At 44.0% G+C, this 16,386-nt stretch overlaps 1 protein-coding gene across 14 annotated transcripts in view; it reads left to right on the plus strand.

Moving 5' to 3' along the window:
* MYT1L (myelin transcription factor 1 like) overlaps window positions 1–16,386 on the plus strand; it is a 544,402-nt gene that overhangs the window by 386,123 nt on the left and 141,893 nt on the right. For all 14 annotated transcript variants that reach the window (XM_054548446.1, XM_054548454.1, XM_054548453.1 and 11 more), the window contains exon 9: window positions 2,384–2,733. In XM_054548446.1, the coding sequence (XP_054404421.1) occupies window positions 2,384–2,733 (350 nt within the window). The remainder of the gene's footprint in view (window positions 1–2,383; window positions 2,734–16,386) is intronic.

The following is a 16,386-nucleotide window of genomic DNA, read 5'->3' on the forward strand; positions in this document are numbered from 1 at the left end:
CCCCGCCAGACTCTCCACTTTGACGTCCACCCCATGGCCCAGCCCCGCTTTATGCTCCAACCTTTGGGGTTTGCTTTTGTTTTAGTTTTCTGAGCCCGTGGTGTTCTTACATACGTTCATGTCTTTTGCACATTGTTTTAATTGGGATGTATTGAAATGCTTTGTTTCCCTCCCAGACATCCTTTACATATCTGTGAAAGCTCATCAGCAGCCTCACCTCTTCGTGAAAGCCTTGCCAGCACCCGTGCATGCCTGCCCTCTGTGCACAGGACACAGAACCCTCTGCACGTTTTCACCACGGGATTTCTCACACTTCCTCCATTCATTCCGCAAACACCTGCTGAGTGTCCATGACATGCCAGGTGTTTGGCCCACGGTGTACACAGGAGTGAGTGGTTCTGAAATGGTATTTGTGACTTGTCTAAATCCCTTGTTAGAGCATAAAGCCTTGGTGTGAGGATCTGTGCCACTCATCTCTGAACTCTAGCACAGCCCAGGACCCACCATAGAGGAGTTGCCCAAATAGTACACACTGGTCAGGGTCACGACTGAATGATGATTCACTATCCCAGATCCAAAGCCCAGCTAGTCAAGGTGTGCAGGACCCCCCCTGCAGAATAATGGGCCAATGAGAGAGGCCACACGTCTCACCCTGCAGAATAATGGGCCAATGAGAGGGGCCGCACGTCTCACCCTGCAGAATAATGGGCCAATGAGAGAGGCCGCACGTCTCACCCTGCAGAATAATGGGCCAATGAGAGAGGCCGCACGTCTCACCCTGCAGAATAATGGGCCAATGAGAGAGGCCGCACGTCTCACCCTGCAGAATAATGGGCCAATGAGAGAGGCCGCACGTCTCACCCTGCAGAATAATGGGCCAATGAGAGAGGCCGCACGTCTCACCCTGCAGAATAATGGGCCAATGAGAGAGGCCGCACGTCTCACCCTGCAGAATAATGGGCCAATGAGAGAGGCCGCACGTCTCACCCTGCAGAATAATGGGTCAATGAGAGAGGCCGCACTCTCACTCTGCAGAATAATGGGCCAATGAGAGAGGCCGCACGTCTCACCCTGCAGAATAATGGGCCAATGAGAGAGGCCGCACGTCTCACCCTGCAGAATAATGGGCCAATGAGAGAGGCCGCACGTCTCACCCTGCAGAATAATGGGCCAATGAGAGAGGCCGCACGTCTCACCCTGCAGAATAATGGGCCAATGAGAGAGGCCGCACGTCTCACCCTGCAGAATAATGGGCCAATGAGAGAGGCCACACGTCTCGTTCTGCATAAATGGAGTGTTTGCCTGCGGTAGTTTGCCTCTATGTCTCCCCTACCCCACCTATTTTTTTGTAGTACATATCTTATTTCTACAACAAAAATGAATTTGTAACGCAGCTTTGAAAATCGTTCTTTCTCAATAAGAACACTTGGAAACAGGATGGGGAACATCACACACCGGGGCCTGTCATGGGGTCGCATAAGAGGGGAGGGATAGCATTAGGAGATATACCTAATGTAACATACCTAATGGCACATGTATACATATGTAACAAACCTGCATGTTGTGCACATGTACCCTGGAACTTAAAGTATAATAATAATAATAATAAAAGAAAATCGTTGTTTCTCAAGGAAAGATTGTGAGCTTCTGCTGTAAGGAAGGGTCTCATCTAAGCCTGGGCCAATTTCAGCGTGATTTAGTGGTGATTACCGCTAACACTGAAGTTGTTTTCTGGAGTGCTGGCGTGGGACTAATAACATCTAAGAGTGAGGAAGTTCTGCACAACTTTGAATGATGCAGTTGCTTTCATACAACATTGACAAGCCCCAGGGCTCATCTCGTTTCAGGAGGTTATCAAGTCTAAAGATATAATTTAATCCATAAAATATACAAATCCAAATATATCCAAAGCTCTTTCACGACATAGACATTTTTATATTTTACATAAATATATATGTAAATATAATGTGATTAAAATAAATCTTGCCTCAGATGTATCTTATACATAGTATATATTTGGTAAAATGTTTCATAAATTAAATTTGTATTGTCAATTGCACATTATACACATTATGCAAACCAATTTCATGAATTTCCGTAGGATCTCTGGAATTGCAGGAGGAGGAACTGGGAGACTTCGGCTAAATGTGAATGGTAACTAGACAAATGTGAGCTGTATTTATTTGCAGTATCACTTCATTAACCGATTTCAGCACACGTCGGGGACATGTATGTTACGTCTCTCTGGTGTCTGTGCTGATGACATTCATGATAAGCCTTTAAGTACCTTGATCAAGGCCCCCATTGGTCTGATTTTAAAAGACAGTAACACAGATATTTTTTTTTTCTCTCTCTCCCCTGCCTTGTCTATTTTTTTTATTAGTGTATATGGTTGTCCCTTGGCGAAAAAAAGAAAAACACAAGATAAACAGCCCCAGGAACCTGCTCCTAAACGAAAGCCATTTGCCGTGAAAGCAGACAGCTCCTCAGTGGATGAGTGTGACGACAGTGATGGGACTGAGGACATGGATGAGAAGGAGGAGGATGAGGGGGAGGAGTACTCTGAGGACAATGACGAGCCAGGGGATGAGGACGAGGAGGACGAGGAGGGGGACCGGGAGGAGGAGGAGGAGATCGAGGAGGAGGATGAGGACGATGACGAGGATGGAGATGTGGAGGATGAAGAAGAGGAAGAGGAGGAGGAGGAGGAGGAAGAGGAGGAAGAAGAAAACGGTAATCTTTAAAATATTAGCAAAGTAACAAGTCGTGATTTGGGTCCACTGTTCAAGGTGAATTGCCGGCTGTTACTATGAATGACTGGCATATAAAGAAATCATTCTGCTCGGTCAATACTGAGAAAATTAACCCCTTATATGAACTGAATACTTCTGTTAAAGAATTCTTCAGATTCTCTGTTACACTTCAGATTTTATGTCAGTCTAATTTTTATTCAGGTTGGTTGTCAGTAATTTGCTGAGATATTTATGGTGTACCTTTTTGATTAGCTTAACAAAATGTATCAAGGAAGTTAAGTTAGCAGACCTGGTCTTTAATTTTACATTTTCCTGAATGCTGTATCCATGAGATACAATGATTGGGCAAAACAGTGTTGTTGGAATGGCTTAGCCCAGGTACCTCCTTAGGGGAGTTGGAAGTCCTGCCTAATGACTGGTACATCAACCAGCAAAGTGGGTTTTGTCTATAGATTGCCAAAGCTTTGCTTGAGTGATGGTCACGTAATTGGGATGAAAGGAAGTACTGTTGCTACGAGATAATCAATCAGCCGGTCATCTGCTTCCATATGTGAGAGCTATTTCTGATCTGGGGTTTCCGGTGCTCTGAGACACGCAAGGGAAAAGGCCGCCATGCTGTGTGTTGGGAATGTTCCTGGCGGTGCGTTTACGGTGACGTGGCTTTCGTGTCCAGTGTTCTGTCACTATCCGACGCACAATACCACTTCAGAACTAACCCTTTCATAGAAGTCATTTCTTCTGAGGAAAGAGATGGGAGTTTTGTGGTTTTGTTTGTTTGTTTGCTTGTTTGTTTTTTTGCAAAGCTTAGCTATCATCTTTATTGGCTTAGGGTTTTCCTCATAGAAATGCCCAAACATGTTGAAAGTGAAGGGAGTTTTCTTTCTTGCTCCTCTCCCTTGGGCTCAAAAGTTCTTCAAGAATCTGATTTCCAGGAGAACTAATTTCTGGACACAAAGGGTAGTTGTTCCAGCCGGTGGGTAGGGCCTCCATACATCAGGGAGATGGGAGTTGCTTGTTGCTAATCTCATGTGCAGGCTTAATTTACCACTCCTCCTTCAGAAGTCAGAGGAGTTTGTACTAGGAAACCTGAATTTTATGAAATAATCCTAGATTGTTACAGTGGCTTAAGATTCTTATGCAAACAATCCATCACTTACATGTACATATATACACAGGCACAGATAGATATATAGAAGATAGATAGATATGTATATATACACATAGATGCATATGCACACACACATAGGTATATGTACACATAGATGCATATGCACACACACATAGACAGATATGTATATATACACATAGATGCATATGCACACACACATAAATATGTATATATACACATAGATGCATATGCACACACACATAGATATGTATACACATAGATGCATATGCACACACACATAGATATGTATATGTACACATAGATGCATATGCACACATACATAGATATGTATATGTACACATAGATGTATATGCACACACACATAGGTATGTATATATACACATAGATGCATATGCACACACACATAGATATGTATACACATAGATGCATATGCACACACACAGACAGATATGTATATGTACACATAGATGCATATGCACACACACATAGATATGTATATGTACACATAGATGCATATGCACACACACATAGATAGATATGTATATATACACATAGATGCATATGCACACACAGATATATATATACACATAGATGCATATGCACACACACATAGATAGATATGTATATAAACACAGATGCATATGCACACACACATAGATATGTATATAAACACATAGATGCATATGCACACACAGATATGTATATATACACATAGATGCATATGCACACACACATATATATACACATAGATGCATATGCACACACACATAGATATGTATATGTACACATAGATGCATATGCACACACACAGATAGATATGTATATGTACACATAGATGCATATGCACACACACATAGATATGTATATATACACATAGATGCATATGCACACACATAGATATGTATACACATAGATGCATATGCACACACACATAGATAGATATGTATATGTACACATAGATGCATATGCACACACACATAGATATGTATATGTACACATAGATGCATATGCACACACACATAGATATGTATATATACACATAGATGCATATGCACACACACATAGATATGTATATATACACATAGATGCATATGCACACACACATAGATATGTATATGTACACATAGATGCATATGCACACACACATAGATAGATATGTATATAAACACATAGATGCATATGCACACACACATAGATATGTATATATACACATAGATGCATATGCACACACACATAGATATGTATATGTACACATAGATGCATATGCACACACACATAGATAGATATGTATATAAACACATAGATGCATATGCACACACACAGATATGTATATATACACATAGATGCATATGCACACACACATAGATAGGTATATGTACACATAGATGCATATGCACACACACATAGATATGTATATAAACACATAGATGCATATGCACACACACATAGATATGTATATATACACATAGATGCATATGCACACACACATAGGTATGTATATATACACATAGATGCATATGCACACACACAGATATGTATATATACACATAGATGCATATGCACACACACAGATATGTATATATACACATAGATGCATATGCACACACAGATATGTATATGTACACATAGATGCATATGCACGCACACATAGATATGTATATAAACACATAGATGCATATGCACACACACATAGATAGATATGTATATGTACACATAGATGCATATGCACACACATAGATATGTATATATACACATAGATGCATATGCACACACACATAGATATGTATATAAACACATAGCTGCATATGCACACACACATAGATATGTATATGTACACATAGATGCATATGCACACACACATGCATTACATAAATTAAAATTAGTCTCCCAAGATTTTTTGTCTCGCTATGGTAGAATGCTGGGTGGAGAAGGCCTATCAGAACACACACCAACAGACTTACCATCATCACTATTAAATCTACCAGGCACAAAAGGCACCGGTGTCATTCATGAGATGCTAAGAATTAAAATAATAGATTTGTGTAGTAAAATATTTGGAAAGTAGATCAACCTAGCAAATTATTTCTGGACACTGTATTAAGTGAGTGTCATTTTGAGTGACCTCATTAATTGTGGAGGCTGATTAATGATTTATAACTTGCCCAGGGCTCACTAGAAAGATGGTATGCAATGTGGTTCTTTCATGTTCTCATCCTGTTTGGAAAGCAGGAGGCATTCATGTTTGGTGCGACAGATTAAGAAAGGAAATCTGCAAATAGGTATTGTTTACACCAGGGGCCTTAACCAGGTTTTAAGTTTTGCTCTTCATTTTCTAGAATTAAAAATTCAATTTTAGTTTATTTATGGTCAAATTTAAATATTTCTTTAAAAATACAAAGTGATATACTTTGAAAGGCTGTCAGAAGCCTTATTGAAATAGCTTTAGAATGTGACTGCGTAGGGTTTGTCTATTCTGACTTGAACACTTAGGATATCATTGTTTTTAAACGCTAGAAAGCAAACTAGAATTAAAGACATTTTTGCCAGAAAAACACAAGTAAATGGGCACCCAGTGGATGTATGATAGCACCGCCAAAGGAACTACTGGCCGATTGTGCCTCAGGACCCAGGATTTCTAACTCTGTGGCCAGACCTGGCATGGTGACCACCACTCATGTGGTCAGCAAATGCCGAGTCCAGAGCACGGAAGACAGGAGGTGCTGAAAGCAAACACTTGTGAAGAGGTAGCAGGACCATGAAAGAATTCATAGTTAATTGTGGGGTGCCTGGTTTCAGAATTCATGTTCAGCAGCTGGCTCCCTAAGGAAATAACTTCTATTATCACCTATGACAGGACTTTTAAAGGAATCAAGTGAGCTACTCAGGAAGGTGCAGCCACAGGGAGATGTTGAGAGATAACCTACCTGCTAGCAGTGTGAGACAGGTGCACCCAGTTTACCGAGCATCCTGGCAGGGTGCAGCCACAGGGAGATGTTGAGAGATAACCTACCTGCTAGCAGTGTGAGACAGGTGCACCCGGTTTACTGAGCATCCTGGCAGTAGAGCGTGATACTCCACTCCCTTTCAGAGAGCCTCTCATGAGAATCCCAGATCCCAGGCAGCCACTTAGACCAACAGCATTTGCATGCCCTTGTGGGGACCTTCCACCAGGTTTCCATTGCCACAGTTTCTCTGGAGGGACACCGAAGGCTTGTTTGATTTCTGAGGCAAACAAATGCATTTGTCCTAAGAAGTAATCATCTGAAAGGCCTGATTCCTGGAGACAACGCTCACGAAGCCTTTCTCTGGGAGAAAGACATCTCCATTGGAGGAGCCCCACCTGGGTGTTTCAACACCCCATTTAGCCAACGTCACCTGCAGGCACTCCGGCTGGATGGAATATCTTCTAGTCTCTTACACCCCATCAGGGTCAGAAATCTCCAAGCAGCTTCTATATCAAAGGAACAGGATAACTGTTGATAGAACAGTCATTTTATGTGCTCAAACTCCTAGTTACATTTAATGTATTAAAAGGAGGCTTTGAAAGGCGTACATCAGCCCGTCTCCTGTTTGAATGTTCTCACTTGTTGAGCACGTTATATTTTACCTAACTGTTAAATGTAGTGCCAAAATCACTATCAACAAATGTAAATGTCTGCCGTGACAGCAGCATCTTTAATGTGAGATGTGCAGTGTAAGTACGGGAGATTCCATACGGTGCCTACCAGAGATGTCCTTTTGTCCTCCCTTCCAGTGGCTTGGCAGAAACCATGCACTCCCTAAAAGCTGGGGTGTCCCATTCCTCTGATCACTGGAGTTCTGGGTCAGCATCCCAAGGCTGGCCTTTCATGTTCCTTGGGTGACACTCTTAGTGACTGCTATGTCCCTGGGCCAGCAACCGATTCCCCTGAAGTTGATTGTGCCCCTTTTCTAACACGTAGAAGCACAGACAGCGACCTGAGATTAAAAGGAAGCCATGTAGCCAGAGCACAGAGCGGAGTGTGACTCCTGCGCCCATCCTGCATGGCACAGGTGGCCGTCTGAGTGCAGAAACCAGGGCATCGTGACGGAGCTGCTGGGACAAGGTCATGCTGGCCTCAGCCTTGCGAGTAGAGAGAAAGTCTCAGGCGATTTATCCCGGCTGGATGCCATTATTTGTTCATCCAGTCGGGTATTTTCACCTCTATAATAAACTGAAATGTAGACTTTACTAAGAGGTTTTGTTTTAGATAAAACAAATGTATACAAACTCCCAGATTATTACAATAGGAACCCACAGGTTATAGAAGGACTATTATTTATAATTTAAGATTAAGTATTTATTTTAATTTCAAGGATCCTCCAGCATTGTTGCTTATATGAATCAAAATAGTCCTAATAATGTAAGTTTCCAATAGGCATATTTAATCACGTTATTGAATTTGATCTTCACATTGATTGCATAAGATGGGTAGGGCAGAAGCTCCTTTTCTCTCATCATACAAATTAGAAACTGAGGCTAATTAAGATTATATTATTTTCTGTAGGTGGGGGATAGATAATCAAACACTTTGCATGGTTTTCCTCGTAATGGAACTCATGTTCTCCTGATCACCTTCTGCTTATTTGAACAACAGGGGATAATACTGAGAAACTCATTTCAGATTAAGTTCATATTTAATTAAGCAAAGTTATATTTATTATATGTAGACCTACCATAGGCTGGTCTTTTGCATGAAGAATTTTGTTTTCAGAATACATCATTACAGTCTAAGTCTGCACCAATTAAAAATTCCCTTGTTATCCTAAAGTTAAGAAAGTTATTGTTCAATGGCCATAGATTTTTCTATTATCAGATCTTTTTATGTTATGATAAATATTTTTTGGATTCCTGTGATTTGAGAAATATATAGTAAATGGATATATAATACCTAGCAAGGTATGGTTTATGTTCATACTCCAGTCCACTAAAATATCTCTAAATCAATGTATACACACACATACATATATTCTTTATAGCAGACATTGCATCTTCCCTTAGACAGGAATCAACATTTCCTGAGGAAGAGCCTAGCAATGTGCTTTCTAGACTAAAGAAAGCTTCCGTGTGTGCAGCTGCCTTTAGCACATAGATGTTGGCTTTAAATGCCCTGTTTCTGGAATACTTTGGAGAATATATGAGATTCTTTCTTCACTAATCTTTACTGAATCTCAGGGCTGCCTTGCCACTTGATCACGGGGTTAAATCAGGTGACATGCAGGTGTCTTCCTTTTCTAAAGTCTTCCTGGCATCTTGTATCACGTTCTCCAGATCAGTGACCCAAAGGTGTGCGGTGGTGTCCTGGGCTGCTGGCCTCTGAGGAGGAGGGGCTGCTTGAGAGGAAATCTGTGTGGTCACCTTAGGGCCTCCTCCACGTGCGATCTGATGGCCGTGGACGTTAGGGCCTTCTCGCTGTGCAATCTGATGGCTGTGGACGTTAGGGCCTTCTCGCTGTGCGGTCTGATGGCCGTGGACGTTAGGGCCTCCTCCACATGCGATCTGATGGCCGTGGACGTTAGGGCCTTCTCGACGTACGATCTGATGGCCACAGACATTAGGGCCTTCTCGCTGTGCGATCTGATGGCTGCGGACGTTAGGGCCTTCTCGCTGTGCGATCTGATGGCTGTGGACGTTAGGGCCTTCTCGACGTACGATCTGATGGCCACGGACATTAGGGCCTTCTCGCTGTGCGATCTGATGGCTGTGGACGTTAGGGCCTTCTCGCTGTGCGATCTGATGGCTGTGGACGTTAGGGCCTTCTCGCTGTGCGATCTGATGGCTGCGGACGTTAGGGTCTTCTTGATGTGCGATCTGATGGCCGTGGACGTTAGGAACTTCTTGATATGTGAAATGATGGCTGCAGCTGCTCTGGGCAAGGCATGGAGGCCGCCCTGAGGCAGAGTCGATGTGGGGGTCGGGGGAGTCGAACAGGAGGCAGGGCTGCTTTTGTTGGAGTAGTGTGCCCTGACTCTTCGGCCAGCTATGGGATCACCATGGCCAGTAATCCGTGCCTGTTCCATTCTGGTATCAGGCTCTGTCCTCACTGTAAATCAGTCCTGTGCATGGGAGAATTTTCTAACGGGGCGTTTCCACTCCCCACTTTCTTTTTTAAAGGGATTTCAAGGCAGAACTCATGCTATATAAATTCCTTCTCACAGAAACATTTCTTTTTTCATGGTAAAGTTCCCAGGGTGTGTTTTCTTTCAAACAGGATGAGGTGCTAGCCCCAAGTTGCTAGAGCATCCTGATATTTGTGGAAGACAAATTTTCATAGGCTTGAGTTTTCACAGGAGGACAGCGTGGAGGGGGTGAGGGGTCTGCTGTGTGGCCTCTGAACTCCCCAGCTTCCCTGCAGGATGCCATTCTCCATATTGATTAGCCAATTATCCTCTCCTGTCTTTCTCAGGGAAATATCCCTGATGAGGAAAGCAAGTTGAAACGCAGACAGACTGTGAAAAGCAGAATTAGCCAGCCAGTTTTCACTGCAGTCAGCAGAAAAGGCAATGAGTTCTGAGACCAACATAGAAACAAAGATCATATGTTTGGTATGCGAGGCTTCAACCAGAGGAAGACTGTGGACACAGTTGGGAGAAAGAATATGATGATTTGGTATCATCTTAAAACTAACCTCTCCCTGCATCCGGAGGCATTTTTAGGACATGACATGTGCAGCTATGTTGAAGTACATGGCACAGCGCCTTGGGAATGAGTAATCATAGAATTAGACATTTTTAGGTGTCAATATATGATTTTAAAAAACCTAAACTCTCTTCATGCAAACTGTGCAAAATTATAGAAATATAATTTATCCTATTTTTCATAAACCTTCAGGTACTTTGATACAAAGCAAAAATCTGGCTGCAAATATCATGCCATGTACATTTAAGATGCAGGTAGAGGCCGGGTGTGGTGGCTCACGCCTGTAATCCCAGCACTTTGGGAGGCTGAGGGGGACAGATCACCTGAGGTCAGGAGTTTGAGACCAGCTTGGCTAACAGGGCAAACCCTGTCTCTACTAAAAATACAAAAATTAGCTGGGTGTGGTGGCACATGCCTGTAATTCCAGCTACTTGGGAGGCTGAGGCAGAAGAATTGCTTGAACCCGGGAGGTGGAGGTTGCTGTGAGCCGAGATCGCAGCCTTGCACTCCAGCCTGGGTGACAAAAGCAAAACTCCATCTCGAAAAACAAAAAAAGATGCAGGTGGATGCATAAAGTCCTGGGGAAACTCCTTTTAACATGATAATGAAAACAGAAAATGTAAGATAGTGGGCTCGAATATGTTTCTGTTCAATTTGCTTATAAAGTCCACTCTAAGAAAATAACAGTTTATCTGCTATGCTTTTTGAATTTAGGTTTCATTCCAAGTTCTGGTTTATCCACGGGTAGATGGAGTTGAGGAATGAGGTGTGTTTTCAGCTGTGGCTGTGCCACGTGTCCTAAGCGAGTCACCTAGCCTCACTGGACCTCAGTTTCACTTAAGATTAGGATAATAGTACGTGCCCTTCCTTCACTTCACTGTCTTGTTTTGAAGCTTAAAGAAGTTACAGAATATAAAAACGCTTGAGAGATGTGAAGCAGTTCAGAACCGTAACATCACAATTGTGATTAAGGACAATTTCAGCATGATATTATGCTCCTACGCATTTATTCACACTCTTCTGTAACCCTGAACCTAACGTCCGTGACCCCCTCCCCACACGCAGCAAGTATATCATGTATATTAAGGCTGCAAGAGTTTAAAAGATTCAGAATATCATGACAGCTCATTTCCAAACACGGTGTGTTTTTTTTCTCTGTGCCCAGAAGGGCACTGGGTTGCATGCAGATACAAAACTAAACAGAGCCACCATTTTCTGGAAGAAATGCATAATACAGTATGGAAGAGGTGTGTATATAAAAAATACAAAGCATGGTTCTTTACAGGGGGCAGAATTAGAAGTCATAAACTGGGGTGGAGGCTTTAAGGATTTGATTTGAAAATAAAAACATACATTTCCGAATACTGAGGCTCATTAAACTTTAGATTGCTAAGAAAAGTGGTCGTGTTGTCTCTGCAAGCTCTGCCGAAGCAGATCAGAGTCTTCTCTCTGACACGGATGAAATATGGAAGACTAGAGACAAAGAGAAGGAACCCTGATGTCCTCTCAAGTTCCCTCCCAATCTAGCACATTTATGTGAGCAGCCACCTGTGTCTCAAACCCATTCTGGAAAACAGAAGAACCAGAATTTTCACAGTCTTATCTCTGCTCCCCGGGTTCCCAGCACTGACAATAAAAGCAATCACTCTGGGGACAAGGAGTCTTCATGGTCATCCAGCTGATCCAGAAAGTCTTTGACCTGTGCCTGTGTGTGTGTGTGTGTGTGTGTGTGTGTGTGTGTGTGTGTGTGTGTGTACATGAGAGAGACGGGGGTAGGGGGAAGAGAGAGAGAAAGAGAGAATGAGACAGACAGAGAGACAGAGACAGTGGTGTAATTGGTTCGAATGTTTCAGTATATCTCTATCTGAGTAGCTGTTGACTCCAAACAGCTCATTCTCTGGGTAGAAGAATGTGACTCTTATTTTTTTAATCCCTTAATTTATGTAAGTCAGATACCTAAAATGTCATCAAATAAAAAGACCCTCAAAGCTTTATAAATAAATGAGACTTCATGCATTCACCTTTTAGCTCATACAAAGGACAGCATTGAAATAACTGTAGCACACAAGAACATGAAAGCGCTGTCCCATATGTGTGCTGCTCTGCTGGTGGGCCACTTATAGAAAATACATGTCATATGAATACATATCTATAAATTACATATATGAGATTGTATATATATATATATATATATGTATGTTATAAAAATCAAAATCAGGCCGGGGGCTGTGGCTCACGCCTGTAATCCCAGCACTTTGGAGGCCAAGGCAGGAGGATCACGAGGTCAGGAGATGGAGACCATCCTGGCTAACACGGTGAAACCCCCGTCTCTACTAAAAATATAAAAAATTAGCCAGGCGTGGTGGTGGGTGCCTGTAGTCCCAGCTATTGGGAGGCTGAGGCAGGAGCATGGCGTGAACCCGGGAGGTGGAGCTGGCAGTGAGCCAAGATCACGCCACTGCACTCCAGCCTGGGCGACAGAGCCAGACTCCATCTCAAAAAAAAAAAAAATCTAAATTAGAGCCCAGCTCCATCTGAACTTCCAGCTCTGCATCCATGCTGGCCAACACGGCAAACCCTAGACCAATGTGTTTATTTAAATGTAAATAAGTTAAATTCATTACAACTGAATAATGTTAAAAATTCACTTCCTCGCCACACCAATCACATGTGGGTTGCCCTATGTGGCTCATGGCACTGTGCTGGGCAGTGTCCACACAGAACTTCCTGTCACCTTCTATAGCACACCTGGGCGCTGGGCACCCTGTCCTGGGCCTGTTGCCACTGAGCTCAGTGCAGCCTCTTCCCCTGATGCTCCAGAAACCCCATCTAAACATGCACACGCATGTGCTTGAAGAGCCACATGCACCACAGTCTCTTGTGATCTGTTCCAGTCTTTGGATGGGGCAAATCACTTCAAAGAAATCTTCCCTTACACGTTAAGCCACTGGGTTCCTCTTTCTTTGAATCCAAAATTGTTCAGTCTTCGGAAGAATTCAGAAAATAAATGTTTGTTCAGTGTTCAAAGTGAAGCGACATTAACAACTGGAAGCCAAGGCATCCTCACCCCTCTGCATTTTTTTCTGGCCCAAGTTGTGTTTTCTTCAGCCTAGGTGGTATTTCTTCCATTTTGGGGCTAGAATCTGTGTGGCCTGAACTTCCTCCGAGTAGAAACAGAGATACCTAGGGACCAGCTCTTCTCTATCACCTGGGAACCCTGGGGTAATTTCCGTGGCTCTCTGAGCTCTCACCTGGGTTCTCTGCAGAAGGGCCCTGTCAGCTCAGTGGGGGCTGTGGAAGCTGCCTGGTCCATTAGACCAACATGAGTTGGATTCCTAGATGTATGTCCTAGCCATATGACCTTGAACTCCTCCTCAGATCCATCCCTTCATCCACAGGATGATGAAAACAGTGTGAGATGTGAAGAGTGTGTCATTCAGAGGTCCTCTGTGAGCCTCCAGGGAGCGTCCCAGGCACGCTGACACAGGCAACCTGGCTTCTGCCTGCTGGCGCCATTGTTCTCCTTTAGACTGTGCATGTGGATGGCCCAGGCTTCCCTGGCTTCAGCAGAAGGCATCCAGGATTGTGTCTTGATGCCGTGTTGGTGTGTCCCAGCCTCAACCTCCCAGCCCTCCACCTGCCCCTCCAGCACACTCCACCAGCACGTGACTCCACTGCTCCTGGAGCTTCAGGCACACAACCCTGGGCCTTGGCACCCTCTCTTTCCTCCCCCAGAACACTCTCCCTGGCACAGCTTACTTTCCCACCTCTTCAGATCTCTGCTCAGGTGGTACCTTCTCAATGAGTACTTGCCTGACCCCCCCATCCCACGTACTGTCCGTTGTCTTTTGATTTTGCTTCATTTTTCATGGAACACACGTCACTATCTGGCATCACAGTATTCATTACTCTCTATTTTTATCTCTTTCACCAACTGCAATGGAACAGCCATGACTACAAGATTCTGTCTCTTTGGTTCATTGTTCATCTCTAAGTGTGACAATAAACAGCTGTTAAATGAATAACTATTATTCTGTTAGTTCCCTCCTCCTCCCCGCAATGCTGTGCCCAGCAGAGCTTGCTTGTGCAAAATTGTGATCATTACATTTCTCTTGGATCTGATAAAAGGGTTGTGCTACATTGCCCTCTCCAAAGACTTTGCAGTTTTTGGTTTGATGAAAGTATCTAGGCACCTCAATATCTCACCTAGGTAAATACATGGCTCATGGAATTTCATAAATGCCTCCTATCTTAAATAGACATTTTCCTCCATGCCTCAGTTCCCTGCGTAAGATCATTCTTCTGAGAGACATGTTGTTGCAGCTTAATCAGCTGTGGGGGATCTTCCAAAACCTGAGCCAGTGCCTCTCTAAGGCTGCTATTACCTCACACCATCAATGGCCGTGGGAGTGTAGGCAGTGTCTGGCCTGCGTGCGTCCTTTCAGTCGTCAAGAAGGCTTTTGGGCAGTGACAGGAACCGAGATGACTTTAGAAATACGTGACTTAGTGGGGCATCCTCACGTATGTGTGAAGGGCGGTCAGGCGCCTTCCTGGGTTCCCTGAGCCCTGCACTGAGGGCGTGGACAGGAGTGAGGTGATGCATGCTCCTCTCCTGGAGTTGAGGAAGGCACTGCCCCTGCTGCACAGAGTAGATTGATTTACAGAGACAGAAAGCGAAAGACAGCAGCCAATGCAAAGGCACAGGGAGACAGACTGCAGTCCAGAGAATCCCTTCTATTGTGGATAAGTAGGTCGAGCTGCTCAACGCACAGACGTTTATGGTAATGAGACGGAGGCCCAGAAATAACCATACAGAGAACAACACGCGCAAAATGGCTGGGAGTGTATTTTGGGTAATTTGCATATAATGCACTGAAACCAGCTCCCCAGTAATTAGCACCGAGAAGAACAAAGAAGCAACCACACGGACCCTGCAAGGCTCAGCAGACGTGGGCATCGCTGAGGGTGGAGGAAGTGCCCGTGCAGCTCTGTGAGGTATTCAAAGTGTGCGCTAGGCATCCTCTCTGGCACTGGTATCAACCTCTCCAGGTGTGTCTGCTTCTCCGTCTGCCATGGCAGGTGAGGAGCAGAGGGAAGGCCCAACCTGGGAGGGGAGATTTCCCCCAGGCCGGCCCCGCCCTTCTCCTCTCTAAGGGATGAGTGGTGAGATGCTGTCTCAGCAGGACCCTAGGCCATGACAGGCCATTTTCCCGCATGCAGGGTGTGTGCAGACAGGACCACGGACCTGCACAATCTCCAAAAGTCAGAAAAAACAGTGGCAAAATGCAGCACATAAACCACAGGTCCTCCGGCCCCTCTAGTCAGTGTATGCAGTGCGGGAAGATGGTTACTAAGATGTAGTATTTCTGCTTTTCTTTGTTAAAACAAACATCCTGGGGAATTATGCTTATGACCTGGGTGAAAACTAATCTGTGCAGCAAACCCCTGCAACACGAGTTTACCTATAAAACAAACCTGCACATGGACCCCCGAACCTAAAAGTTTAAAAACATGCCAGTCAATCCTAAATATTTTTATAAGCAATAGGGAAATCATATTCCAGACAGCATTCATTTTAAACAACTCTTAAGAGCAACTTTGAGTATTTTATCAGTATCTGAAAGCAAAATTCAGATACCTCCTCACCTGTACTCACAGCTCCCAGCAGCCCAGCGCTGTGCCGTCCTCGTGCCCAGCAGCCCCGACGCTTCTGCCCGCAGGACCCGGGCGAGGCGTGTGTGCCATCACGGAGGATCTGATGTGGGTACCTCATCAGTATTTGAAGCGTTGTGATTGCAGGGAGGTGGTTATGGTAGGAAAACACCCTGTGGTTTAGAAGAGAAAGA

This window comes from Pongo abelii, chromosome 12 (assembly GCF_028885655.2).
Source record: "Pongo abelii isolate AG06213 chromosome 12, NHGRI_mPonAbe1-v2.0_pri, whole genome shotgun sequence".
Lineage (NCBI taxonomy): Eukaryota > Metazoa > Chordata > Mammalia > Primates > Hominidae > Pongo > Pongo abelii.